The sequence below is a fragment of the Balaenoptera acutorostrata genome, chromosome 6 (assembly GCF_949987535.1).
Source record: "Balaenoptera acutorostrata chromosome 6, mBalAcu1.1, whole genome shotgun sequence".
Taxonomy (NCBI): domain Eukaryota; kingdom Metazoa; phylum Chordata; class Mammalia; order Artiodactyla; family Balaenopteridae; genus Balaenoptera; species Balaenoptera acutorostrata.
In genome coordinates this window covers 88,505,588-88,532,832 of record NC_080069.1, presented here as the reverse complement: position 1 = coordinate 88,532,832, position 27,245 = coordinate 88,505,588, and the positions used below count along the sequence as shown (strand labels likewise).

The 27,245-nt window shown below is 51.2% G+C and overlaps 1 protein-coding gene across 6 annotated transcripts; it reads right to left on the bottom strand.

Annotated features, from left to right (window-relative positions):
* TMEM8B (transmembrane protein 8B) lies at nucleotides 1-26,881 on the bottom strand. 6 transcript variants are annotated; one of them, XM_057548820.1, is made up of 13 exons: nucleotides 25,582-26,335; nucleotides 20,941-21,130; nucleotides 20,356-20,563; nucleotides 14,282-14,415; nucleotides 13,721-13,989; nucleotides 12,788-13,113; nucleotides 9,551-9,644; nucleotides 9,270-9,393; nucleotides 9,024-9,166; nucleotides 8,632-8,810; nucleotides 1,414-1,560; nucleotides 1,164-1,280; nucleotides 1-913 (listed from the first exon to the last, which is right to left on the bottom strand). In XM_057548820.1, exons 1-13 carry the CDS (start codon nucleotides 26,105-26,107, stop codon nucleotides 578-580), a joined length of 2,793 nt encoding a protein of 930 aa, XP_057404803.1. In that variant the 5' UTR covers nucleotides 26,108-26,335; the 3' UTR covers nucleotides 1-577. The 6 variants fall into 6 exon arrangements, with proteins under 6 accessions (XP_057404803.1, XP_057404802.1, XP_057404804.1 ...); XM_057548819.1 differs by having other exon boundaries at nucleotides 1-909; XM_057548822.1 differs by having other exon boundaries at nucleotides 770-1,029.
* Nucleotides 26,882-27,245: the final 364 nt, after the last annotated feature.

Below are 27,245 nucleotides of genomic sequence, written 5' to 3'. Positions count from 1 at the left end.
GAACCAGCAAATACTTCATTGGAGACACACCAGACTCCACCTGCATCAACTCAGGATACCAGCCACCCCAGCCCCAGTCCCAGCCCCATCTGTCCTGCATCCCCCTCCCAGCGCAGCACAGCCCAGATGCTGCCTCTGGGAAGGAAGCCTGAGCCCACAGTTGCTGAGCTGCTGGGAAGATCTGGAGACTCAGCTTCCCCAGGATGGACTCCGTTTCCTTAGGAACGATGCCATGTCCTGAGAGGGCTTGGTCTCCCGGGGAAGGAATCCATATCCTCGGGAGGGTTCCATACCCTGGGAAGGGCTCCACACCCCTGGGAGGGACTCCTTGGTCCTGAGGGGGCTCTGTGGCCCTGCACGGGCTCCAGTCCTTAAGATGCAGGAGGACTCCAGGCCCTCGGGAAGTGTGCCCGGTCCCTGAAAGAGTTCCGTGTCCTTAAGAAAGACTCCATGTCCCCAAGAAATACAACTTGTCTCTTATCCCTGGGAGGACTCCACGCTCCCAGGAAGAACCCAAGGAAGGGCTCTCTGCCCCGAGGAAGAGTTCACGTTCCCCAAGGGCAGCCCAAAGCCCCTCTCAGCTGGCGCAGATGCTGCTGACAGTGGCCCCTCCCGGGCCCACAAGGCCCAGCTCCTCCTGCTCATTGATGCACAGCTGGTAACCGCAGCCCCGGGCCCGGGCTCCAGACGGGACCTGGCGGTCAGTCTTGGCACGAGGGGGCAGCAAGAAGCCCACACTGCCAGCGATGAGCATATGCCAAATGCTGTGAATGTAGAAGTAGTTGTCTCGGGTCTCCACAAAAGCATAGAGCAGGATGGCACTGCCCGCGATAAGGCTGCCTGGGCACAGGTAGAAAAGCCAGCGGCGCCACGTGGGCGGGTAGCAGTGCCGGCGGCGGACGCTGCGTACTGTCTGGGGGAGGCAGAGAAGTGGGGCTCAGGAACGCGAGGCCTTGGAACCCAAGCCACTGCTGGTCACTCTCAGGCTTCCCCTGAGCCCTGGTGGTGACCTGAAGGCATCTGCCAAGACTGGAGTGCAGCGCTGTGAGCAGTACAGTGATGACGACAGGGTCCAAGCCCACCTTAAACTGGGAACCAGATACCCCAGTCCCTGCACCCAAGTCCTGCTGGGACCTCCCCGCCCCCAGCCCTCCCAACCTTACCCAGGCTGTGGCCAAGATCCCCAGGGCAAAGAGACTGGGTCCAAGCAGGTTCCAGAGTCCATGCCGGTCAAGCTGCAGAGCCATGGACAGCAGCATAGCCCCCAGCAAGTACAGCACCTAGAGAAAGAGGTCTCCAGGGGCTGGGCCGGGATGGCGAGAGGCACTCGGCAATGCCCCCAGGAGAGATGGGGAAGTGGATTTCAAGTAGACTTTGGCTATGGTTGTCCCCCAGGGCCCACTCTGGACTGACCTGCTTGACCACAGGCTGTAAGCGAGCCATGGCAATGACAGTGACCCACACGGACATTAAAGAGCCCAGGAAGTCACAGAACTGCAGCACGTCGTAGTCCATGATGCAGAAAACCACAATGCCTGGCTGGTCACAGGCATGGTAGAACTGGAGGAAGAGAGGACAGGCATTGAGAGAACTTGCGGCAAAGGTCCAGGTCTACAAAACCGGAGAAAGAGGCCATGGGGTGGCGTGCTGCTGTCAGAAAAGCGGAGGTCAGAGGGCACAGACTGAGCAGAACTGGGAAATTCCCAACTCCCCACCCCTGAGAAGAATGTGGTAGGGAGGCCCGGTCTGTGTCTTAGGCTGTACGTATCTGGCAGCCCTAAGCCTCGTCCTCACCTTCCTAATCTTCCTGCTTCTGGAATGTGCTGTGAGAGCACCAAGCCAGGGGATCCAGGTCTCTCAGGCTGAGGCCAATCCTTGCCTGTATCCCCTTGTGCTCGCATGGGTCCCACCTGTAATCCTGGCCCAAGCTCTGAGGCTGGAATCTGGCCTCTTGGCCAATCCAAACCCCAAGCCCTGTCTGTTAGCTCAGACTCTGAGTTATGCTTCACCTTCAGACCTTGCACTAATTGGTCCTCTGCATCCTCTCCCGCCCAATGCCGTGGGGGAAGAGGTGGGGGGACAGTAAGAAAAAAGGCAGTCCCTAAAGCCATGGAAAAGAGCATGGCACTTTACACCACGGGAAGAACATAGGGAAGGGACAGTGCTCACCTACCCTACACGGTGGGGAACACAGTAAAGAATAGGGTATTCAGGAGCTTAAAGGTGGGGTGCAGGGGACACAAGTGGAACTGGAACAAGCTATACTGGGCACCCCAATTAAGGAACCAAGCTCTGTCATCAGCCCTTGGGTCTGTGGTCGCAACCCCTGTGCCCCGCTGGATAATGCTATCAGGACCTCCGGCAGCCTGCATTCCCTTATTGCGAAAACAGTGACCCAGGGATAACCTGAGTTCAAGTTTATTTTGTCTTGGAACATTTGCTGTCACCTTTCTTTGAACTTCTGTGTAGAATTTAGGTAATTTGAGTACTTATTGATGCTAAACACTAAGGCCATGGATGGTTTCAAGAATATCTGGTGCAGAGATGCAGGAACACGCGTCCTTCTATATCATGTGCCTTACGAGCCCACCCAAAGAAAAGAGACTGGGCAAGGTCTCTGAAGACAAACAGCTCTGACCGAGAACAACCATCACAGTGGCATGCTCACTTCTCCCATCTCCCAACATCGCCCCTGCTCCGTGTCAGGAAGATTGGGTTATTATGGTAATGGAAGCAGGGTTAAGAAAAATTACAAAGCTATAATGGGAAAGAAAAAGGTTTTGACCTATGTACACTTGACCAAAATCTACTCATTGGAGCTGAGTTTGAGACACGCCAGCAGATTTTAGGGGATCAAAAAAGTCTCTTAAGATTCTGCGAATCAATCTGTTTGACCTCTGTCCCCTGCACTTTACCCCAGGTCCTCAGGGAGCCATGGCTACTGAGAGCACCTCTTGATAGGAGAAACAACTCAGTGTAGTTGCCAGGATTGGGCTGAAATGCATCAGGCTGAACCGAAGCTGGGGCAGGAAGGCTGTGTTGTACCATCAAAAGGCAGCCTTTGAAGTGGCTTGATCACTGACTGGATGGACCCTTTAGGCACTACTTTCAGCCCACATCAGTTTCTTCATCATTCTATCAAAAGGCAACCCTAAGTCACAAGGGCTCTGAGCCCAAAAGAGAGACAGCCTTACAGACCTCAGTGAGACAGGTATCCAGGCCTCCAGAGGCATGGCTCTGGGTGTGGGTAGGGAGGGGGCAGGGATATCCAGCCCACAGCTGAGGAGAGAGATAGCGGAGCAATATCACAATCTCACTCACTGGCAGCAGTGGGGTCTCAGTAACTCCTGGGGAAAATGAAAATGGGAGAACCTAGTCTCCTGTTTGAATGAGTCAGAGCTGAGAACGAGAAGGTGGAGGCGAGGTCAGGAAGAAGAGTTCAGGGAAAAGGAGCATTATATCCCGAACTCATAGCACAAACCATGACACCGCAACCTCACTGAAACAGCAGCGACCTTAGGGAAAGCAGGTGGGAAACTGAAGCAGGTCTGCTGTGAAAGCTGACAGAAGCCAGCCCAGATGCAGAGTTGCCACCAACAGGATGGGAAAACAGACTCAAAAGTTTAGTCTTGAGAGACAAAGGATGCGAAAGAAATTGCTAATGTTTCTTTTGAACCTGTTGAAGATTTCATCCAGTCATTCAAATTGCAAAATGTGTAACTTCAACCAACAGAGGGGAAAGGGTGAATAACATAAGGGCAGGGAGAAGCTAGGAGTTTAGAAAAAGAAAAATAAATGAAAAAGAAAACTCAGGGATATTAATTGACATTGGGAAACCTTGGGTTCGATTCCTTCGCATTTTGAACTGCAAGTCTTAAACTTGTGTACCTATCCTCTTTCTTTCCCTTCACTTTGGAGGTAAAGAATGTTGTCCCTTCAGGAAGAGACTGCTCTGGAATTATCATGTTTTAAGTGAGTATCCCAGGCTTTTCAAAGGGTTTATAACTTTGGGGACATAAATCCCTCTTTTATATTATTAAATTGAGAAAATGAGTTCTTACTGGGAAACTTGGAGAGACTTTTCATGTGGGCCCATATCAGTATTAGAATTAATGTTTGAATATGCCTCAAAGGTTTATTTTTTAATTCTTTCTCTTATATGTGATTAATTGGGAACTAATTTGGTTCCTAAACAAATCAATATTTTGGCCTTTTTCTATTTCTCTACCTCCAAGACCGGATATACGTACTACTGCTCACTAAATTACCCAATACTGTTTTATGATTTAGATTTTATTTTAAAGCATTAATTTCACCTTTCACACTTCACCAAGCACTTGTTTCATATGCCTGACTTTCACGTATATAGAAGGAAATGCCCAAACACTTCTGGGAGAGGGACTTGTAATAAATCTTTCAATCTCAGATAAGAGAGGATAAGTATCAGCAGAGGGCTTCCCTGGTGGCGCAGTGGTTGAGCGTCTGCCTGCCAATGCAGGGGACACGGGTTCGAGCCCTGGTCTGGGAAGATCTCACATGCCGCAGAGCAACTAGGCCCGTGAGCCACAATTACTGAGCCTGCGCGTCTGGAGCCTGTGCTCTGCAACAAGAGAGGCCACGATAGTTAGAGGCCCGCGCACCGTGATGAAGAGTGGCCCCCGCTTGCCGCAACTAGAGAAAGCCCTCGCACAGAAATGAAGACCCAACACAGCCAAAAATAAAAATAAATAAATAAATTTTAAAAAGATTATAAAATATATATATATTTCAGCAGAAAAAAAGCAAAGCTGAATCACGTAACATTGAAGACACATCTAAGAAAATAATTAATTGAAGGTTGATTTCCTCCTAGGAATTTCTATATTGAAAAAAAGAGTGGGGAATAATGGAGAGATCATCTCTGGAGTGGAGAGGTTTTGGGAGATATCATCACTCTAATCTTCTACGACTGATTATTCTACAAGTATACTAGAAAGTCAAAGAGATTGTTTAAGGTTGTAGAAAACCCTTAGGGGTAGAGTTAAATTAAAACTGCAGTGTGGGGACTTTCCTGGTGGTCCAGTGGGTAAGACTCCGTGCTCCCAGTGCAGGGGGCCTGGGTTCGATCCCTGGTCAGGAAACTAGATCCCACATACATGCTGCAACTAAGAAGTCCACATGCCGCAATGAAGATCCCGCGTGCCGCAACCAAGGCCCGGTGCAGCCAAAATAAATAAATAAATATTAAAAAAATAAAAATAAATAAAACTGCAGTGTGAGGTGAACAACATGATCTACATTTCACCAATCCTGATCTGGCTACTGTCACTGCTGAATGTCCAAAAATGCCATCAGTAAAGTCCATCACTGACTCCCTCCCGGGGCACACTTTGCTGGGGAAACCCGCCAACAACCTGTGGCAGCTTGCTTCACTGAAACTCCTCAACCCAAAGGAGACAGCATCTTGTTATCATATATTCTAGGCATATGTTTGTCTCTTCTGCCTGCAGTGCTTCAGCCTGCTTTACTATTTATGGTGCAGGATCCATTATCGATTGCCATGGCACCCATTCAGCACCATCTCTAACCAGGAGGCACAATTTATAGTAAATGAGGTAAAGCAAATTGCTCACCACCATAGATTTCACTGGTGTAACCATTTACCCATCACCTAGAAGCAACTGGCTCAACCGAAAGTTGGAGTGGGCTACTGAAGGCTGAGTTATAGTGGCACCTGGGAAACTCTACCTTGAACGTCTGGAATACTCTCCTATATGTTTGGCACACAGTATGTGCCCAGTAAATTTTAGTCACCTTATAGTCATCTTATACTTTATGCCATGTATATTCATGGGAGAATATCCCCACACTAATAAACTTTCCCTTATGCAAAAAAAAATTATATATATTATATATATATATATATATATTGCACTATTGTTGTCTCACTGAAAATTGTGGACTAATTTTTAGATTAGTATTCCTTTTGTCATCAGCAATAAAAATAAGTGGTAGAAATAACACAGAAAGATTGGGGGATTTAAGAAAAGAAATTCAGACTACTAACTGGCTTCTATTAGTATAATCTAATTTGACACCTTCCTCAGCTTTGAACATTTCTTTACTTACAAGATAATTTTGGAAAATTATCCTAAATTGTTTTTTTCTGTGGAATTTTATACTTTTATAACATAACTATACAGTTTGTCTAACGCTCCAAAACAGAGGATCCTGGCACCACAGAATTTAAAATTGGAGACGCAAATATATTCAATCCATACAAAGATTAGAATATTTGTACTCGGGATAGAATGAAACTTCCTGCTGTTCTCTTATTTTCTGCTTCCGCTTCCTCTTGGAAACAGTCATGGGATTTTGCCAAGGGCCACTGAGAATTACTTGTGCTGGTGTGAGGAACAGAAGAGGTAATGAGGAGGTGGGCTTGCAGCCAGGATCTCAGCAATCAGCAAGGAAGGCTGCAGGGGCCCCAGGATGTCAGCTCTGTCTGGGTCTTTTGGGATCCAATTATGAAGACTCCTCTAGCACTGTGAAGGACATGTGGCTTTAACTGTATGAGTTAGAGGTGTACAACCGCAATGTCTGATATATTTTCCCTGTGATTTCTTGTATTTGGTTTGGTTATATTTCTTGACCTTTTGATTGGCTCTTTTTATCTTTTAAGAATTTGAGAACTACTAAAGTGAGGTCGTTAGTATATTTCTACATACTCCAGGACTTCTGAGAAACTGAAGTCAGGTTAGAAATGTATCAATGCACGCTCACTGCCCTATGCAAGGGGAACACTACATCTCAATGATTACATGAGAGGGATCAGGAGGCAGGCTGAGTGAGAAGTTTGGTTCTACCACTCACCTCAGGCCTTAGGCAAAATATTTAAACTTTCCTCATCTGCAAAAAAGGGATAATAATAATAGCAATACCTCTCTATTATTACAGTGCTATGGGGAGGATTCGACGAGCAGTGTCTCACACACAGCATGTATTCAGTAGATGTTGTTTTTCTGTTATAGTTATCTGAACTGTCGGCTATATACAAAATCAAGTGCTGGGTTTGTGGCTTGCTTTGTTTTGCTTTTTTTACTTATTTATATTTTGAATTTTAAACTCCTGAAGAACAAAGCTACTGTCTGCTCCCAGGCTCTGGGTAGGAAGTGACACACTACTTCCAGGTGTAGACTGTCCTGGATTTGAAGACAAGGAAGAAGACTGTCGCCTACTATGCTGGTGCTGATACCTGCAATATGACCGATGGGTCCTTAAATGGAGACTGCTGAGGAATGAAATAAGTCTAAACTAAATAAAGAACAGGAAAGAGGGACAAGAGGAAATCTGCCTGGGAAAAATGAATCACAAGTAGCTCTACACTTTGGCACGTGTGGAAAAAGAACAGGAGTCAAAGCAGGACTTTACGCAACACCTCAGAGCCAGTACCTTCTCCTTGATCATTTGCTTACTGCCTTATTTAAGAAAGTGGAAGCACTGTATGTGATGCCAGGCACTTTCGACTCCCCCAGTGTTCCTACTAGGGGAAGGTCTTTTCTTTTCAGGATGATATGCCATCAAATCCAGAAGATAAGAAGTCATCTGATACTGAATACCCTGGAGCCAATGCCCAGGATGCTTTGTGAAGTGCAGGAGAATGGATACGCTCTCCTCACACGCTCCAGGCTCCTGACACACTTAGGTGTTCTTACTAATTGCAAACCACATTAGATCTGCACATAACCAAGAGTGCGCTGGTGAAAGAGCTGTTGCTAGAGGATTTCGTGAGCAACAATATAAAAAGGATCTGGAAACTAAAAAAAAGAGAGAGAGAGAGAAACAATGTTGAATATAAAAACAGAGTGGGGCATTGTCAGAGCAGGCCTAAAAAGGGAACCAGTCAAACAAAACTGGGGTGTGCTGTTCTCATGCAGCTTAAGTGGCCAAGGTCTTGCTACATGGCTCGGTTACAGCCCACTGTTCCTCACCTGTGGAGAAACAACCGGGACCCTAGACCATGACTCAGTTTCAGGACATTTGCCCCCCACTTTCTCCTGGATGGTAAGTAGGATTTTTGTAATTTGGATATATGTCTGATCTATTAATGCTGGACAACAGGGAGGCATGTATTGGTTTTTGTGATATCCTTGTTGCTAAGACATGTGGAAAAGTCTGAATCCATCTAAGATGTTTGCAGTGCTCATAGGCAGGCACTGTACATCACAAGATACCAAGAGCCCAGGGATGAGATGAAAAGATTCCTTGATGTAGCATCTCAGGGGAATTGTGTGGACACAATGCCAAACTGTAGGTCAGAGTTTCTCAGCCAGTGTGTTGAGGTAAAGGTCCCCTCAGCCCTTAGAGTGGACAGGCAGGGTGCGGGTCGCTGGAGACCCCACACTGTCTCCAGTGACTATTTGTTATCTTAAATCGCAAAGAGCCTTGTTCATATATCCCAATGTGCCTTATAAAAATTATCATGTTCGCATGCCATGATACGAAGCGGTCAGGAAGCACTGCTGTACAGTGAAGAGGAGACATTCTCATACCATGAAGGTGTAGACATCCCCAAACCCCGTGGTGGAAATGTAGACTCTCACCCCCGACCATGGGTAAGGACTCGGTGAAGACACAGATGCCACTGCATACCGTGGAGAAGAACATGGTGAAGGTGTAGACAGCCGCTTCCAGCACATATCGACTCCGAATGGCCAGGACCACGGGGGGCAAAAACATGAGGTTGCTCAGGCAGAGCAGTAGTGTGGACAGAAGCTGGAATCCGTAGGTGAGCGCATCCGCACTGTCGGTGCAGCCCCAGCCCCGCCATCCTGCGGATGAGAGAGGCACAGGGTGGAAGAGGTGAGAAGGCAGACCAGGCTTCAGCGGACACTTCCGCTGGCGGCCTCTGCTCAAGCCCGACGCCACTGCCAGAGGAGGGTGGTCCCACCCTGACTCCGTGCCCCCTCAAACCCGGCTACTCAGGCTGCCACCTCCCTCCCGACCGCCCCGGGTGGGCTCCCTCGCCAGCCCAGCCGGCTCACCGGCCTTGCACTCGCAGGCCGCGTACAGGTAGTTGTGCGTGCGCAGCAGCTTGCACTGGCCGTAGGGCCCGCAGTCGTCCACGCACGGGGACAGGAAAGTGCGCAGCCGCACCTCGGCCGTCGCGTTCCGGCACCGCACGAACCTGCGCACAAACTGCCAATCAACCGGGCCCGGGCGCAGCCGCGCCCCGCCCCGCCCCGCCGCTCCCGGCCGCGCCCCGCCGCGCCCCGCCCCGCCCCGCTCACCGAGGCCCCACCCCGCACAGGGAGCGCAGGGTCAGGAACCAGGTCCCCGTCTGCGGGAATGGGATTCGCAGCCTGGCCACGCGGGAGGTAGCACTGACCGTGAGGAGGAAGCCGGCCAGGGACTCTGAGGGGAGAAGGGAGGAGTCAGTGTGGGGTCAGGACCTAAAGAACCCTCACCCGCCTGCCCCCAGTTCCCAGACGCCCTAGCCCATCCTTCCTCCATACCCACCCCCGTACCCCCGACTTCCAGCCCCCGCTCCTTGCCCGGTTCCTCACTCCACCTTTGGAACAAGTCATTGCTGCATCCCCCAGGCTCAAGGGCACCTCGTGAGTCAGGCATCCGAACACTGTCACATTTTCCTGGCGCAGGGAGCTCTGGGCAGGGCGGGTATAAAGATGAGGCGGCCACACCATCCAGGTCCTCCCACCAGCTCCCCCGCCAGACTCCTCCACCTCTTAACCCCTCCCCAGAAACCCCTCCAGGCCCTCACTGGACACCCCGTACCTGCAGGTGCTCTCCACACGGAAGCACCTTCCCCACCCCTCACCTCCTCGTTCTTACAACAGAAAAACTGGGAAACACCAGATCTTCCACAGCAGAGATCTTTCAAAGACTGATGAGAAGGCAAGGCCACTTCTGAATCCTTTCTTTGGGAAGAATTGTTTAAATTCTGTCCAGGCAAGAGACAACACCCACTTTTTCAGTCCTATCTAGCTTGATGGGGGGAAGGGGAAGAGCACTGTTGCTGGATGTAGACACTAGTTGTAAACAAAGGTGATTGTAAGGTTCGTCAGTCATCTTCACATCTTCACCTGGGCCTTGAAGGCGGGAGGCATGTAAAGAAATGCACTCTTCCTCAGGTGAAATGATTCTAGGTACTGAGCAGTGGTAATAGGACGCCTACGGGATTAAATGTAGCAAACTGGCTGGGATTAAAAGAAACTGGATATCCACAGGAGTAAACGGAAAGGGTTGTCTACAAGAATAAAGGTACCAGGATGCCATAAGATCACCTCATTCAAGAAGGATTTGAGGCAGCTTATTAAATACCTATAACAGGATAAAATAAATACATGAGGGAAATTTACAAATCTGTCCCTAGATGTGGGCCATATATTTGCTGACTTCCAAGCAACCAAAGCAAAGAAGAAAACGTGAGTTGCCACATTTGAGTTACCACATGAGTCCACAAGATAAAAGTTAGAGTCTCAGGAGAAGCACTGCACCCAAAGGGGTGGTTCTCAGTTAAATTCACATCAAAGAAGCACTGTGTGCTGCCCCGCCTCCTATCCTTAGCTGCGAGAGTGAAGTTCATACAACTTGTTCATAACTTCCCTCAATGCAAGCCCAGGGCTATATGCCAAAGTATTTTTCAGCAAAAGCCATTCTGGTGGGAGCCAAAGAAGAAATGTCCTCTAGGTATGCAGTTCTCTGAGCCAAATGTCCAGTTTTTGATCCAAGGGAAAACATCAAAATACTTGAGGAAAAGATCAGAGTAGGTGTGCCAATATACCTTTCAGAATAAATAGAACAGGCTCTCTGAGGTGTGCAGCAGTGTCATAGCATGCAGATGGCTGGAATGTAAGCAGATGCCTTTTAGAGAAAATAGACAAGAATGCAGAGAGAGACAGGGCAAAGCAGCAGGGGAGGTGGGCCTCTCCTCTCAGGATACTGAGGAAGAGTCAGTATGGGTGGGGCTGGTCTCTGACATAGGCTCTATAGTTTCAAGGTCAAATCAAGACTTCACTGTCATTGCCCAAAGGCATGGCAATAAGCAAACACAGAACTTATACAGTCTTAGCCAGAACACAGAGAATTAGAGTATGAAAATAAGGAACATCTTGGGGTTGAAGAGTCAGCTCTGTCCTGACCAGCAGGATCACTAGAAAGTTCTGAGCCATGTCCCATAAAACACCACCTCAAGACACAGACCAGGTCTCAGGTGGGTGATAGGAAAATGATCCCTGCCCCAGAGCTGAGGGATAGTAAAGTTAAAAGGATTTTTGGCTGAGGGAACAGTAGATAAATAATTAGATCAACGCCAACCCAAGACAGTTGCCAATGGCCTGACACAGGGCTCTGCCCTCAGCCCAGTCTTGTTCAGTGCTGAAAATAATGACTAAGAGGTTTAGAAGGCCAGCTTTTCAAGTGTGTGAATTACACAAAGCAGTGAAGATGCAAGGTCCAAACCAGTGTTAGGCAATGTCTCAAAGATGGACATAAATTCTTCCACTCAGGTTAAAAAGTGTGCTGCAAAAATATGAGATAGGAATTGGCAGCGGTTCACATGAACCAAGCTCAGGGCATGAAAATGTGCATGGTCCTTGGTTACAACTAGATAAACACATCAGTTAATTTGGATAAGGACTAGGAGGACATATACCAAAAAGCTAAGCAGTTGTGTTATGGAGGTGTCTTCCTCTATTTTCCAAAGCCTTTATATGTGATCCTATTATTTTTATAATAAAAATGTATACAATTGTTTTGAAGCAAAAAAAGAAAAAAAAGGAAAAAGATCCAGAGGTCTTAGTCCACCACAAGCCTCAGGTGATCCCACAGTGTGAGGCAGCAGCTGAAAGAGGTAACTTGATCTCAGGTTGCACAAATGCTGCCTGCCACCCAGGTCAGACCACCTTGGATCACTTATTTCAGAGGCATGATGACCAGAAGTATGACCAGAGGAGACAGCAGAGGATGAGAAGTCTAAGATGCTGAGGCTGTTCAGCTTTGGCAAGGCTGAGCGGCATCCGAAGGGCTGTTAGAATTGGATAGGGATGCAACAAATGTACCACACTAATGCAAGATGTGAGTAATAGGGGACACTGTGTGGGGAAAGAGGGGAACTCTCTGTACTTTCCTCAATTTTCTGTAAGCCTAAAACTGCTCTGAAAAATGTCTATTAAAAAAAAAAAAGGGCTTCCCTGGTGGCGCAGTGGTTGAGAATCTGCCTGCCAATGCAGGGGACATGGGTTCGAGCCCTGGTCTGGGAAGATCCCACATGCCACGGAGCAACTAGGCCCGTGCACCACGATGAAGAGTGGCCCCCGCTTGCCACAACTAGAGAAAGCCCTCGCACAGAAACGAAGACCCAACACAGCCAAAAATAAAATAAATAAATAAATAAACCCAAAGTTTAAAAAAAAAAAAACTTTGGGAAAAAAAAAAGAATGCCTCTAGCAATCAGAGTGGCCTCAATAGGTGGTGAGCTCCCCATCACAGGAGATATGCGAGAAAAAGTAAACACCTGCCATAGAGAGAGGCCCTTAGTGAGTGGCAGGTAAGCCTATAAAACTGGGAAAATCCAGACTGCTCAGCTGCCCTGGCTGACCCAGCCCATGTGTAGTAAATACTCAGGGCATGTTTGTTGACCAGAATTGGGCTGAGGCATGGTCTCTAACCATGAAAGGTGAAAGCAACCTAGACAGGCTTCCTGGAGGAGGTGAGGGCCCCTTCACCCCGACACCTTCCCCTTCGGGTTCCCCCAAAGGGCAACCTCCCCACTCTCCACAAATAGTACCACGTTGAGCTGGAGCTCCAGGCTGAGGACACCTCCGCTGTCCAGCACTGGCAGAAGCCTCAGGGCAAACACGGCTGGGCGTTCAGGGGGGAGGGCCACGCTGGGGCCAAAGAAGACGTAGAAGTGGACGGAGAAGGTGTCCAGCTCATTGCGCAGCGTCGGGCGCACTGGCCAGCAGTGCTCAGGTGGGGATGTGGCCCCGGGCCCCTCGGCAGGGGCCCCGAGGGATGACGGCTCTGGGGGCAGTGGCTGGTTGCCCAGTGACTGGGGCATGTTCATGGCAGCTCCGGGGACCAGGGCACGGGACAGGCTGGGCTGTGGGCACTCTGTGGGGCAGAGGAAATCAGAGCTGAGGCCTGCCACCCTCACAGCCCTGCAGCCCCACCACACACCGGATCTAAGCCCCACAGGGTATAACAAAGGGTGGGGAGGCTAAGAACTGGAATCCAACGTCCCTTTGGCGTCTGGCATCTAAGGTCACAGGACAGGGTCCAGGGGCTTCCTAGTGGTCACAGCTAATGGAATGTCATGTTGGAGGGACTCAAGGTCATCTCTCCCGCCCCAAGGGCAGTGAGGACACTGCTGAAACAGGTGATGGACCCTCTCACTGACTTGCAAGGGCTTTGGCAAGGACCATGTCCCAGAAGTCCTAGCTGTCCCCTGCCTACTCCAGGACACCAAGAGATTAAATCAAGGAGAGTAATGAGGTCCCTTAGTGAGCCCCAAGTCAGGTACCAAGAAAAGATCTGAAGGTCTTCCAATGACTTGAAACTCCAAGTGGGAGGGCTTTGGCGAGTAAAGGAGCCTGGGCTGGGCCGGGGAAGTCGTAGGGACGTGGCCGAGGACCAGTGAACACAGCCACTGTGCCTGCCTCCTCCCAGCCACAGAAGTCGGCACAAGCTGAGCGGCTGGCGCAGGTGTGGGGCTTCTGACCTTGCAACCGCACGCACAGCTGGAAGCAGACGGTCCTGCCAGGGCCCCGGGATGGTGTCTCCACACGCACGTAGACCCAGTGCCCCCATGGGGGCAGTGCCAGCTCCAGCTGGCATACCGAGGCACCTCCACAGGCCACAGAGCTTGAGTTGTGCAGGGGTGGGGCCTTGGGACGTAGGCGCAGCGTCAGGGGGCAGGCAGATGCCCCGCGGCCCCCCACGCACACCAGCTGCGCTGAAACCCTGTAAGTGAAGCTGGGCACAAAGACCCTGGGCAGAGGGGAGGTTGGAGGTGAGAAAAGACAGGGTACAGAGAGGTGAGAGGGACACAGGATGAGGGAGACACTGGGAAGAAGGGAGGGGTAGGGGACAGAAGAACCGGAGGCCTTTTCGGGTCTTCCCGTCTGTGCTGGGAGAGGGGGGAGGCAGGGGTGGGAACCACCCTGGGGCTCTGGGTGGCTCAGCAGTCCAGCCTGGCCAGAGGGAGAGCAGGATCAGCAGGTAGGCTGAGGCCGGGGAAGGAACATGGGAAGGGCCCGGTGTGGGGCAGTATTTGACTTACTTGTACAGGGCTGAGCGATTGTGGAGGGAGAGGGTCTGCTCGGAGGGTCGCCCAGGCACCAGCACAGCCACGTCCAACAAACGCCGGACAATCAGCTGCGGCTGAAGGAGGTACTGACACTCATCCTGGAGACCCTGAGACACAAGCAGGGGTGGCAGGAGGGGAGACAGCGAGGTGCTACTAAAGGAAGGCGAACAGCCTGCTGAGGCGGAGGACAAACCTCCTCTGGCCCTCCTGCTTCTGGGGCTGTGACCGCGGTCCTCTAAGCTCTGGGTCCCTCCTAGGTCTGCAGGATCTGCTGGGATCCTCAGCATTGGCTGAGGTTTAGGGACTCAAAACTGGGCCCCTCCTGACAGTCAGGCCTTCCCTGCCCCTCCTCCAATAACCCCTCCTCCTGAGCATTCCTGGACAGCCCCTCAAGGTAATTTCAAACCGCCTCATTCCCCCACCAAGCCCTCAGGAACTTAGAACACTAGCACTCCAAGGGCACTAGAAAGCCCCTTAAAGGCTCCCAGTCCAAACCTCCCCACTTCCCCCATCTGAATCTTTAATTTCCTTTATTCTCCACCTGCCCCTCCCAAGTGCTTGTCCAGCCTCTGCTTTAATACCTCCAGGGAAGAGCCACTCTGCCTCCCAAAGGACCTCCAGACTACAGGTAACTTGAGAACAGGAACCTGGTCTTATTTTGTTCCCCCAGACACAGAGCCTAAAGTAAAGTGCACCCCTCACAGATGAATGTTTGCTGAATAAATGAATGAATAAGCGAATCAACCCAGCTGGGGGTAGCTCTGACCTGTATGAAGCCAAAGCCTATCTTCTGTCCCCCGACCACCGCTCTGCCTCAGGGGCCCACAGATGCATCTGCTCCTTCTGCCTCAGTCTGGCTTTCCTCTGCCACTGGAGGAGAACCGCCACATCTCCCCGAGCTACTCTTCTGGATAAAATCCCTAACACTTCTCTACTCGGGGGGACACCACTCTGGCCCTGCAGCATCTCCAGTGAGGATGGGCCCATTAATTCCGGCTCCTCTTCTGTGGCATTTGCAGCTCTCTGGGCCCTCGATCCTAGCAGTTCAGGGGAGGGGGGCTCCTGATTAGGCTTCTCTCATCTTCTGGACAAATGGTCTTATGCTGGCCCAATAAACTAGAGGCCACTGTTCACTTATGTGGTTATTCTGACCAAGACATACCATTAGCCTTGACCTGGGACAAGAATTCCAGGCTTTGACATCCCACTGAGTTCCATGCCATGGAAAAAGCCAGCCAAGGCTTGTTTGCTGACTTTTTTTTGTTTTGTTTTGTCTGTTTGTTTGTTTGCTGACTTCTAGCAAAGCTCCACAAGGTTGGAAGGGGGCCTTGGTGGATGCCAGGCCAGAATATCTCCTTACCTTCTGCCTGGAATTTTCCTGTACCTTTTGCATCACTGCACCCTCAATACCTAGCACACCACCTGGCACATACTAGGTGCTAGAAAATATCTGTTGAGTTAAAGAACAGGTGTCAAAAAGAGGTCCCTTCAGAGAGCTCCTGAACCCACCTCGTTGCTCAGAGACCTCCATCTCTGATATCCAAAGCAGATGTCCCTCATCTTTTGTGTCAAGCCCTAAGGACCAGAAATACTCTCACGAGTTATTTCATTGACCCCACTTCCTAACGTAGGAATCACCACCACAATAATCTTGTGGTGAATGAGCCCTAAGGGTGGGGACTCACACTTGGGAGATGGCTCCTGTCCTTACTACACAGTCCAGAGGGAAGAAACACTTTCTTCCACGTTTTGCTTGCTGTTGCCCTAACTAAAAGATCAGTGGACATGACTTCTCTAGTTAAGATGTGCTCCTTCCTTAAACTGTATAATGTGCATGTCTAACACCTCCCTTATTGTGGACGGGAGCATTCAGTCAGTGGAGACCAGGGAAGGTGCAGCAGGGACCTTCATCCTGTAATGGAACCACAGAAAGGGCACCAGAAGTCAGGTCCTCAAGAGCTGCCAAGGCAGAAGCCAAGTGAGAAAATCCAAACTCAGTCAACATCAGCGGTCTTGGAAGGAACAGAGCCAAAGCAAGGCAGCTTGAGGGACCAGGAGGGCCAAAAGTGAGAAGTGGAGTGAGAAGCAATCTGAAAGAAGCTGGAGTGGAAGGCCTTAGATTGATTCCTAGACTGTCCTAGCATAGGTGGGCTGAGTTTCTTTAGTAAGGCCTGAGCCTCTGGGTGAGGCCTGCAGACTGAAGATGCCCAAAGATCTTGGCCTTCTCCGTGGGAATACTCCAGCACTCGGCACAGCCCCGGCCCACAGTTAGCTAGCACCAATCAACATGGAAGTAGATGAGCACTGGAGAGACGGCAGGGGGCAAGAGTGGAGGCAGGGAGACCACTTAGCAGGTTACTGTGGCGGCCCAGGAGGCGGCTAAGGGAAGGTGTGCTAAGAGTGGAAACTGAAGTAGATGCATCCGGGGCATCCTTTAGAAGCAGAGTCAACAAGACTTTTTCTTTATGGATTAGTTGTGGGGAAATAAGGGAAAAAGAAGAATCAAGTATGACACCTAAATTTGGGGCTTGAGCAACTGGTGAATGGCAGTGCCATTTACTGAGAAGAAGATTAGAGAACAAAGAGGCTTAGACTGGGAGAAGTGAAATAGGAATTAAAGAGATTTTGACTTGAGGCTTTGTTTGGATATGTACTTGCTAAGTTTGAGACTGGTCTTAGACATCCAATCAGAGATGTCAAGTAAGCCACTGGATATAAAGTCTGAGATTCAAAGAAATTAGGACTCACTTAATACACCTGGAAGACATGAACTTATAGGTGGTATTTAAAACTGTTGTGCTGGAGACACCTAGCAAGAGAATGAAGAAATAAAAAGGAGTTGTCCCAGGACCAAGCTTTGGGGTACCACACGTGAAGAGATCAAGCAGAGGAGAAGCCAGGAAAGGAGACAGAGGAGTGGGCGGTGGGCAGGAGGAAAACCGGACAGTCCTGTAAAGTCACAAAGGACAAGAGGAGAAAATGTTTCAAGAAGGAAAGAGTAATATAAGGAACTAGGTAACAGCTAGTTACTAGTTAACTCTGGAGAGGAAACATGGGGACTGAAAGGGGACAAAGGGAAGAGGAAGACTTACTTTTCACTGTATGCCTTTTGTACCTTTCGAATGTTGTACCAGGTGCATATATTACCTATTTGAAATACAAATAAAATAATTTAGAAGGAGGAAGAAGAACAGAAGGAAGACTGTTAGCAGATTTGAACCACTTCAGTTGAGATACTGAGCCACACTTGGTCCTAGTGGGTGAATTCAACTGAATCCTTTCTTCTGTACAATCTGCTCCTTTTCTTTCCTTATTGTTGTTTTCATTCTTTTATCTGCTTTCACTTACTTTCAAATCTTGGAGCTGGGAAGAGGAAGCATTTGAGGAGAACTGTGCCTCAGACATTTGGAGAACTTCCCCTAATAAGCCATTTGGGTGCCAGATGTTACCCACAAGCCACAGGGCAGCCCTTCAGGGCAGACTGGCAGCTGGACACCACAGGAGGAACACATGCGCCACACAGGAAAGGCGAGGAGATAGAGGGCACAGGTCAAGACAGAAGAGGCTGACAGAAAGAAGGAGAAAAGGAAAGGAGGAGAAATGAGATCAGTTTGGGAAACATGAGTTTGAGAAGATGGCAGAAGGGCAACAAAAATTTTCCAGGCCCCCATTATGTGCCAGGCTCTGTGCTGGGCGCTAGGAATACAGTAGTGAATAACACACACAGAGGCCAGCAGAAGTGTGGGACCACAGCCCAGGAGAGTGGACTGGACCAGATAAGTCACTTCCCTTTTACAACCTCTTAAGGCTCCCTATCACTCTCGGGATAAAGTTCGAACTTCTAGGCCCTTCCTGATCTGGCCTCTGTTCACCCCTCCAGCTCCCTCACTCACCCCAACGACCGCCCCACACTGCACAACTTCAGTTCTCCCTTCTAAGCTTTAGCCCATGCTACTCCCACCACCTGGAATGCCCTTCCCTGCTTTCTCAACATCAGGTCTCACTTCCTAACAGTTTCCTAAAACCAACCCTCCACCACACTACCAAGCTGAGTTATCCACCTCTCCTTTGTCCTCTTAAAATACCTCCTGTATCTCACTAGTATACATCTTATTTATCTGTGTCCCTAGCACCCAACCCAAGGCCTGGGACAAAGCAGGTGCTCAAAGACTAAGGTCTAAAGGGAGGCCTGAACTCATCCCCAAAGCTGAGGAACAGTGCTGCCTTCTTACCGCTGGGACCGTTCAGTCCCCACCCAAGGATATCCCTGAACCCACAATAACTTCCTGTGTTGGCCAAGCCTTATGGGAAGTCAGGACGATGGGACAAGGAGGAGGCAAGCAGAGAAGACGGAGCCCTGGAGGAATGCTCTGGACAACCCACCCATAGGCTTGATTCTAGGGAATTAACCAGAGAACTTAAGAATCCTTACAGGCCCATATAAGATTCCAGAAGATAATTAAATTCTTAGAGGAAACACAAAGAAGATCTTGCCCCCCAACCTCTAGAACAGGCCTGACTGGAGAGCTCCGTCTCTCATGGGGTCCACACACGGCTGCCAGTCACAGGCAAGGGGTAACTGCGCCCTCTTCTCTCTAATCTCACCACACCGCAGGGATCTCTACGGGGTAGGACTCCAGCTTGCAGTACCAAGTTCCCCAGGCCCTACTCGCTATATCTAGATGCAAACGGGCACCGCAAGCCTGGTTCTGACCTCTCCTAACCAGGCTTCAGCTTCCATAATCCCAGCCCAGGCCTAGGCGCCAGATTCCTCCTGCTCAATCAGAAAGGTTGTTGGATAACTACAGCAGGACTTCAGAAAGATTTTCTCTTCTCACAAAGAGAGTCAAGAATCAGAGCTGGGACCAGGAACAGGCTCTTTGGGATTTGGCCAAAAACCTAAGAAGACATTCCTCCTGATAGAAGAACCCTTGGTTCTGATGGGAGTCAAGAACCTAGAACCCAGAGCCACTTCCGGGCAAGTTCGCAACATGCTCTCACCCAGAGGGTTCCCAGGCCTGCAGAGGAGGTTCTCCTGTACATCACTCTCAGGAAAAACTGGCCTATCACTGAGGCCTCGAGACGCTCCCTCAGCCTGAGTTCCCATCTCCGACAACAGCAGTGCCCATACACTTGTCCCTGTGTAATTCTCAGCTCATTCAAAAGCATTGTAACACCTCTGAACGCTGGGCCTCAGCAGGAGAAGGAGAGGGGAGTCTGACACAGTCCAGGGCCCCTGCCCTCAAGGAAATCACCCTGGAGAGAGATGGCCAGGTCAAATCCTCACCTGACTGGGAATTTCTGCCCCTCCTAATTCTCAGTGGCCAAACCCTACTCGCTTTCTTATTCTTCATGTCTTGTTCTTTGAATCCTGCTCAGCTCACGCTTGGCCCTTTGCCGTGACCACTGACCCCACACCCGTGGCCATCCCACTCTGACATGGCCACCTCATCCCACCCCCCTTCCCACCAATGGACAGGAGCAAGAAACCTTCAGGTCCTCTCACAGTAATGAAAAGGTCTAGCCTGCCCAGCACCTGGGAGTGGCAGGAAAACTCTGCAGCATTTCCTTCCCCTCCAAACCAGAATGGAGAAGCAGCCTGACCTCAACCCTACAACACTGGAGACTTTAACAAACTCTGTTCTATGAAATCACTGCCGATGTTTGGGGGAAAGAGCGTCAACAATCAGGTTGGACGCCAGTTGCCCAAAGCCTCCTCTTAACAGGAAAGGGCTTCCCTGCCCCAGAGTATTCTCTTACCATCTTCCATAAGGTGTCAGGAGCTAAAATTCCGATAGAAGAGGAACGTATACTCCCAAATGGACTAACGACTGGGCTAAAGCCTACAAGAGTCTGCGGGGCTATCACCAACCAAGACGCAGAACAAGACTAGTCTTGACCCACCAGGTGACCTGCTGACCTCTAGCTATGCCCCACGCCAGCCACCCTTATGCTGTTGCCCACCCTGGCACAAGGCTGGTGTGCCAGGTAGCCCAGAGATGGAGAAGCAGCTCTGGCCCCTCCTGCCCTGGACAGTATCAACCCACCTTGACAGAGATGTGGCCGTGGGCCCGGGGCAGGTGGGCAGCCAAGAACCAGTCCCCAGGTAAGGGGCTGCTGACGTTAAAGATGCCAGAGGTGCGGTTGGGCAGTGTCCAGCTGAGAGTCAGTGAGAAAACCCCAGGCACAGCCGTGTCCCCTGGGAAGTGTGTGTGCAGGGGATTGATGACAGGGGGTGCCCCGGAACGGAAATACCTGGGGGACCAGAATGAAGAGAAGAGGAAAGCAGGCAATGGGGTGGGACATGGAAAACGGGGGAAAGAAAGGAGAACTGTCATTTATCGTCAGTAAAACAAGTGGATTCGCTATACTGACCCACACAACAAAGTGGTTCCAGGTCAGGGGTCAGACATAAGGGGCAAAAGATCAGCTCGGGCGCTCACACAGTCACACAGTAGCCAGGAATGGTCAGGAGACAGAGGTCTTGGCCCTCAGCCAGTCACACTTCAATCCGGACAAGGGTCAGGGGTCAGGGTCAGGAGGCCAGCTTAGATACTCATAAACTCGCATTTTCGTTTGGAAAGTGGCCTGGGGTTGGACGCGGGGGTGAGGAGGTTAACTCAGACACTCACACAGTCACACTTTGGTCTGGGCAGTGGTCCCCAAAGGTTCCCCCCTGCTCTTTGAAGATGATGAGGTTCCACACGGCCAGGAATGTGTCTTCGGGAACATGGAAGTGGAAGAGCTCGGTGCTGGCAAAGGAGCGGAAGGGACTCAGCTTGCGGGGTGAGCAGGTGGAGTAGTCAGTCAGGAAGAGGCCTCCTGGGGAGCAGGCGGAAGAGAAAGGAGCAAAGTAGGACAGGCCATTTCCAGCAAGCCCCAGGCACACCAAGCTGCCTCACCCACAGCACTGACTCAACAAAGGCTCTCCTCTGGCCGGGAACTGGGTCTCACGCTCCCCTCGCCATCATTTGCCTTAAACCTTACAGTGACCTTGGGAAAAATGACCTCTCTTTACGGATAAGGAAACTGAGGCTTAACGCTAGACCAAACTGAGGATCCAAACCTTGATTTGTCTAAATGCAAAACCAGGACCCTTTTGAGGACCCCACAGCTGCCCTTCACTTAGGAGCCATTGTTCTCCTCTTACCAAGCCTAACAAAACAGCTGTGGATGGTGCACACGCGTGCGTGCGTGTACGCGCGTGTGTTTGTGTGCGTGTGTGTGTGTGTGTGTGTGTGTGTCTGTGCTGGCATGGACTCTTAGGCTACTGAGCAGCCTGGAACTCCACCTGTGGGCTTGGGAGTCAGCATGGAACTGTGAAACTGCCTTGTTTATTTTCTTCCCCTTTCTGTTCCCCTGTGGTCAGAAGCAATAAAAACTCTCAGAAGCTTCACAAGAGCTGTCTGTATACTGGCTCAGGGCGGCAGAGGGGAGGGGAAAATGTGGTGAGGCTGCAAGGGGCCTGCTTGGGTGGCAGAGGCAAGGACAGGAGCTGGCAGGCCACCACAAGAGCCCCAGGGAGAGGGGGAAAGGAGAGCCAGCAGGGCCTCTGGGATTCAGAAGGAGGGGCTGGGGGCGCTTCCTGGAGGGAGGCCCAGTGAGGCAGTCAACTGGTAAGCCAGTGGAATCTCAAACCACTTGGGAATATTCATATCCAGACGAGGCTGGGGTGGGAGGTGGGGAGAAAGTGGCCCTCTGTAGCCGAAATGCCAAGATACCTGATCATGGCTGTCAGGAGCAGAGCCCAGTGAGCAGGAAAGTCTGGTGTAAGCAGCTACCAGGCAAACACATAGGGACCAGGACTGCTGTAACAGTGAAAAGAACCCAGCGGCTCAGCTGGATAGAAGAGGGCCCCAAATGACAGGCAAAGCTCTGGGGAATCTGACTGTTTTGGAGACATAAGACCAGCCCCAGCGAAGCCCAGAAGGATGCCCCCAGGACAGATGAGAAGGTTGGGAACTCAAGCAGCTTCAGAACAAGAGTAGGGGCAGTGGGTAGGGGAGAACTTGAAGCAGAGTTTTCAGCCCAGTAGGAAATATCCACAGGCCTTGCCTATTCTGACAGTTTCCCCCTCTGGAGATGGGAGATGTAACTCCAAAAATGAGGCATTTGAAATTAACAGAGAAAGAAGCATCTGGAAAGGGAGGCTGCTGAAGGAGGGAACATGGATCAAGGTTGGCCCTACTGAACTTCAGCAACCTTGAGTCACCCTGCAGAGAGTCGTCCTATATAGGTGGAGGTCACTAGCCCTAGACTGGCCTGTGCTCTTCAAAAGCCACGCTTATACCCAAGGACTAGTCTGTGCAGTTCAGGCCACATGGTCACTCTCAACTGTCAACAAGGAAGACCTGCCACCTTGCAAGCTGAGCACTGCTCAGGAACCAGAGAGGCTCACAGAGCAGCACTCACAGGGCAGTGGTGATGTATCAGAGAGGGATGAAGGGAAATGAACCAATGGATGGGGAAGAAAGGTTTCCTAGAAGCCCTGGCTGTGACAACTAGGAGGCACAAAGCTAAGAGCTGAATAGCCTGGATACTATTGTTACAGGAAAGCAGAGCACTGGAGCACCCCCTGCTGGAATTAGGGAAGGGCTCCTCCTCCTCCTCAAAGCTGGTACCAGGTATGGGTCATCAGATGGGTCATTGCTACTGTTAGAAGAAATGCTGGCCAGGCCCCCAGTGCAGATTCTCAGAGAGCTGGTGATGAAAGCAGCGAATGACCTTTAGGAAACAATAGACAGACATGCACAAAGAGCCCTGTGATTAAAGGAACATGGCATGGCCTGGAGAACTGGGGGACTAGTTAAGCCACCCTGAAGTGGCTAGGGGCTACAGAGGTCACAGAATAGCCTGGTGGGAAAAGGGAGTAAAAAGAAGCTGGGGATGCTGGGAGGAACCTAGAGGGCAGATGTTTGAGAAAGCGTCCACAGCCCCATTCACTCCAAGCTTTGGTTTTGGGTTTCACCAGGACCTACAGAGCTGTGTCCCAGAGGAAGCACAAGTAAGGCCCTAACCAAGCTCAGACGAACCTGTCTTGGATGCGCCAGTGCTTCCAGATGAGGCTAGAGTGATTCTCCATCACCACCTGAAACACACACACACACACGTACGCATGCACGCACACACACGGGCTGAGGCTGGCCCTTCTAGTGACAGCACTCAGTAGAACAAAAGGTCATTTCCTGGAATGGCAAGGCATGCCTGGGTTATGCAACTGCAGTCAGACAAGCCCAAGGAAAAGACCCAAGGATTTGTTGAGACCGACTGTGCCATCATGGTCCTGTGACACTGCTAGTCTCTCCTCAGGTGAAACCTCTCATCACCACCAGGTCACAGAGCACCCCTGCAGGCCAGTGACTAGTAACAGCACTCAGGGCAGCCCTGCCTGCTGTGGGACCTAGTCAGGGCTCATTTCCAACCTCATTATAATCAATCCTCCCAAAGCACTTGAAACTGCTTCTGGGCAATCATGTCTTAATCCACATCTTTCAACTTTCTACAGCTCTGTGGCTGTCAATCACCCTCCTCTCCTAGTCAGCCCAGTGTCTGCCCAATGGGCTCATGAACAAAGAAGCTGGGGTGGCAGGGATAGAAGCTATGAATTGGGCTTGACAGAATGGACTCCCCCTCACCCAAACTGAAAAACTGACCTGCCTTCTGCCTCTGTTGAGTGCCCGATCTGCCAGCAGCAGTAATCAACACTGAGCAGTAACCAACACTGAGCCCCACAAGGAATCTGGCTGGGGGCAGAGGGATTACTCATGTATGTTGTGGGAGGCACCCAACACTGCCTCCAACTGGGAACTATCCACTTGGAGGTGACGCTTCAGTGATCTGTCTGCAGGAGGGGCAAGAAGAGCTAAAGAGGAACATGCATGGGCCACAACATGTACCTCCCCCTCACACAGTAACATAAGGCACTAAGGACACACAGGCTCACATGCACACAACAGACATGCGCCTACTTAGCAACACACAAGCATATACACAATGCACATGCCCAGCATTCCCACAGATCCCTCAGGTACACACACAGACACATATGTGCCCAGATACCAGTGAGCATCCACATAGAGCTTGCACATCTCCGCAGGGGCAGTGACCTTTGGCGTGCATTGATCTCCTCAAGCTTGTACACTGAACCAGGGCCCCAGAGCTCACTGAAACGCAGCCCCTCCACCCTCAGCTGCTCTGCTACTTGTTATTGCCAAAGACTTCCTCAGGCACATCCCCATCAGCTCTAGAGTGCCACCCACCAGAGGTGGCTGGGGGTTGGGGCCATGATGACTCTTTATTATGGGGCCATCTTTACAGCACATACCCTATGGCCAGGACCCCCTCATCCTCCCACATTCCACCCATTAGGAAGTTGGGTATCTCCCTCTCCTGTCCGAGTCACTTCCTCACTGGATGGTGGCCCTGGGCTGACAACTGACAAGTGAGGATAGTTTGTGGATGAAGCCCCCTTGTGGGAAGACAGGGGAGAGGATAGGTTGTGCTTTGAGCCTTTCTGCACTTGGATGTTTTCCTATTGGGCATATATTGCAATGAAAAAAAAACAGAAACAAAAACAAAAAACACCAGTATAGGCTAGGAATTAGGAAATTTTTTTCTAGCCCCACACTGCCACTGACAAGCTGTATGATCTTGGGCAAATTGATCTCTTGCTGAGCCTCAGTTTCCCCATCTGTAAAATAGTCTCCGAGTTTCAACCCTGCTTTAAAAGTGTCAGGAATTATTCCTAAGCAAATCAAGCTTATTTGGAATGAAACTCGTTACAAGAAGAAAATTCATTTTTATGGCAACTAACCCATGTCCATGTTATTTTGTTATTTGCTACTTGTTATTTTCAAAACTGCTTTCTTAACCCTGTTTTAAGGCATGCCCAGTTCCTCAAAGGTTTAGGCCAGATCTTCCCACACTGGACTAGAGGCTCTCTGCTGGGGCACTATGTCTCCCCCACCAAACTTCATGAGCACGTGCAAAGCACTCAGGACTTTCTTGGAAAAGCAAGAGTCAGAGTGGAGTCCGGATGGACCCCAAGAAAGAAAACCTTGCAGTCTCTGTCAGCCACCTGCTGAGCCTCAAGCCCACAGCTACCACTCTTCTGACCCTGCCAATTCCTCTCAATTATGTAAGACTTCTTGTTTCTCTCCACTTCTTCCCCAGTGATCTAGCTGCCCAGGTCCCACCTCTCCTGAATCCCTCCAGTCCACCCCTCCCTGCCAGAACCCCATCCCTGCCTCGGTCTTTCCTGCTTCTGCACTCACCAACCCCTGGGCCAAGGACAGACAACAGCAACAGCAGCAGTAAGGCTGACGGCAGCTGGAGCCCAGACCTGAGTCGAGGCTGGGAGAGGGGCAGGGTATGAAAGAGAGGGCTGGGTAGTGGGAGAGACCTGGGTAAACACAGAGATGAGGGCAAAGACTGGGATAAAGAGTTGGGCTGGGCTGGGCATTGGGACTTATGCAAGGGTAGGGGATGTGATGGAAGGAGGGGCTGTGATGGGGACTGGAGGAAGGGCAGGGGTTGGGCCCCGGCCTTAAGCAAATTTTGAGAATGGGTCTGGGACAAGGGCTGGGCTGGGATTTGGGAAAGGAGGTGAAACAGGGGCAGGCGCTGGGATGGGGGCCAGGCCACGGACTGGAGTGGGGGCCTGAGCTGGGACCCGGATCTGGGCATTCGCTGGGACCCAGGCCGGAGCTGGAACCGATGTGGGAAGCGGAGCGAAGGCGGGATCGGGGGCCAAGGCCCGAATCGGGATAGGAAAAGGGGCCGGGACAAGGGCTGGGCCATGGCCCGGGGCAGGGGCGGGGCCGGACAGGCCAGCGCGGGCGCTCGCAGAGCTGACCCGCGGCTCCGCTCCCACCCCCGGGGGGTGACCTCCGGTGTCCTCGCGGGCCCGGGGCCGGGGTCGAGCCTGCTGGGGCCAGGCCGGGGACCTGGGTAGGAGTTCAGGTCTGGGCGACTCCGGGCTGCGCTGGACGGGCGATAACCAGGCCCCGCGGCGGCGGCCTCGGCCTGACGTCGTATGACGCTCCGCCCCCTATTAGTTCGATTGGTCCTTCTCACTAAAGCCCGCCCCCAGCCCTATTCTATTGGTCTCTTACTTGACCCTGCTGGGCTCGACGACAGACCCCGCCCCAGCTCCAGCTACCAGAGTCCCCGCCTTTCTCTCCCCAACCGCGGAGCCCAGATCCCCCCATCAGATTCTCACAGCCCCCACTGACCACCCCACAGACATCTCATAGGAACCCTACAGAGACCTTCATAAACCCAGACACTCACGGACGTCCCCACAGATATCTGCAGACCCTACCCAGAGACCCTCACAGAGTCTTACAAAGATCCCGCAAAACCACTCACAGAGATCCGGCAAAACCCCATTAAAAGAAGTGACCCTCTAGGTTTGTCCCCTCCGGGTCAAATGCATACCCCTCAGGAGACCTCACTCACCGAGGAGGTGACCAGACTGCTGTTGCCACGGAGACTACTAGGCGTTCCGGTTGCCCTGGTGACGGATCCTCCACTCCCGGCCAGGGTTCCAGAAGCTTCAGTCAAGACCCTTCCTCATCGGCCCTGGATCCTCTCGTCCCTCCCCCTCCCACCCTTCTTCAGAACTGGCCAGAGCTCCTTTGCGATTTTCTGCAGGTGTCCAAGTCCCCTCCTCAAGTTGTGACTTGCAGGCAAGTCCTCTCAGCACACAGCGCCTACAGCCAGGGCTCGTCCACAACCACAAGCGCCTTCTCTCCCTCGGGGCCAGTACTTCCCGTTCCCGGCTTCAGACAAGATCCTGACCTAAGGACTTGTAACAGCCGAGACAAAGCCCAGAGGTATGTAGTCTCTCAAAAGGCCCCTCTTCCAAATCCTCGTTCCATTCCCTCCTAATACCTTCCTGTCCCTTCCCACCTCAGTCCAACCCCCTCCCATTCTC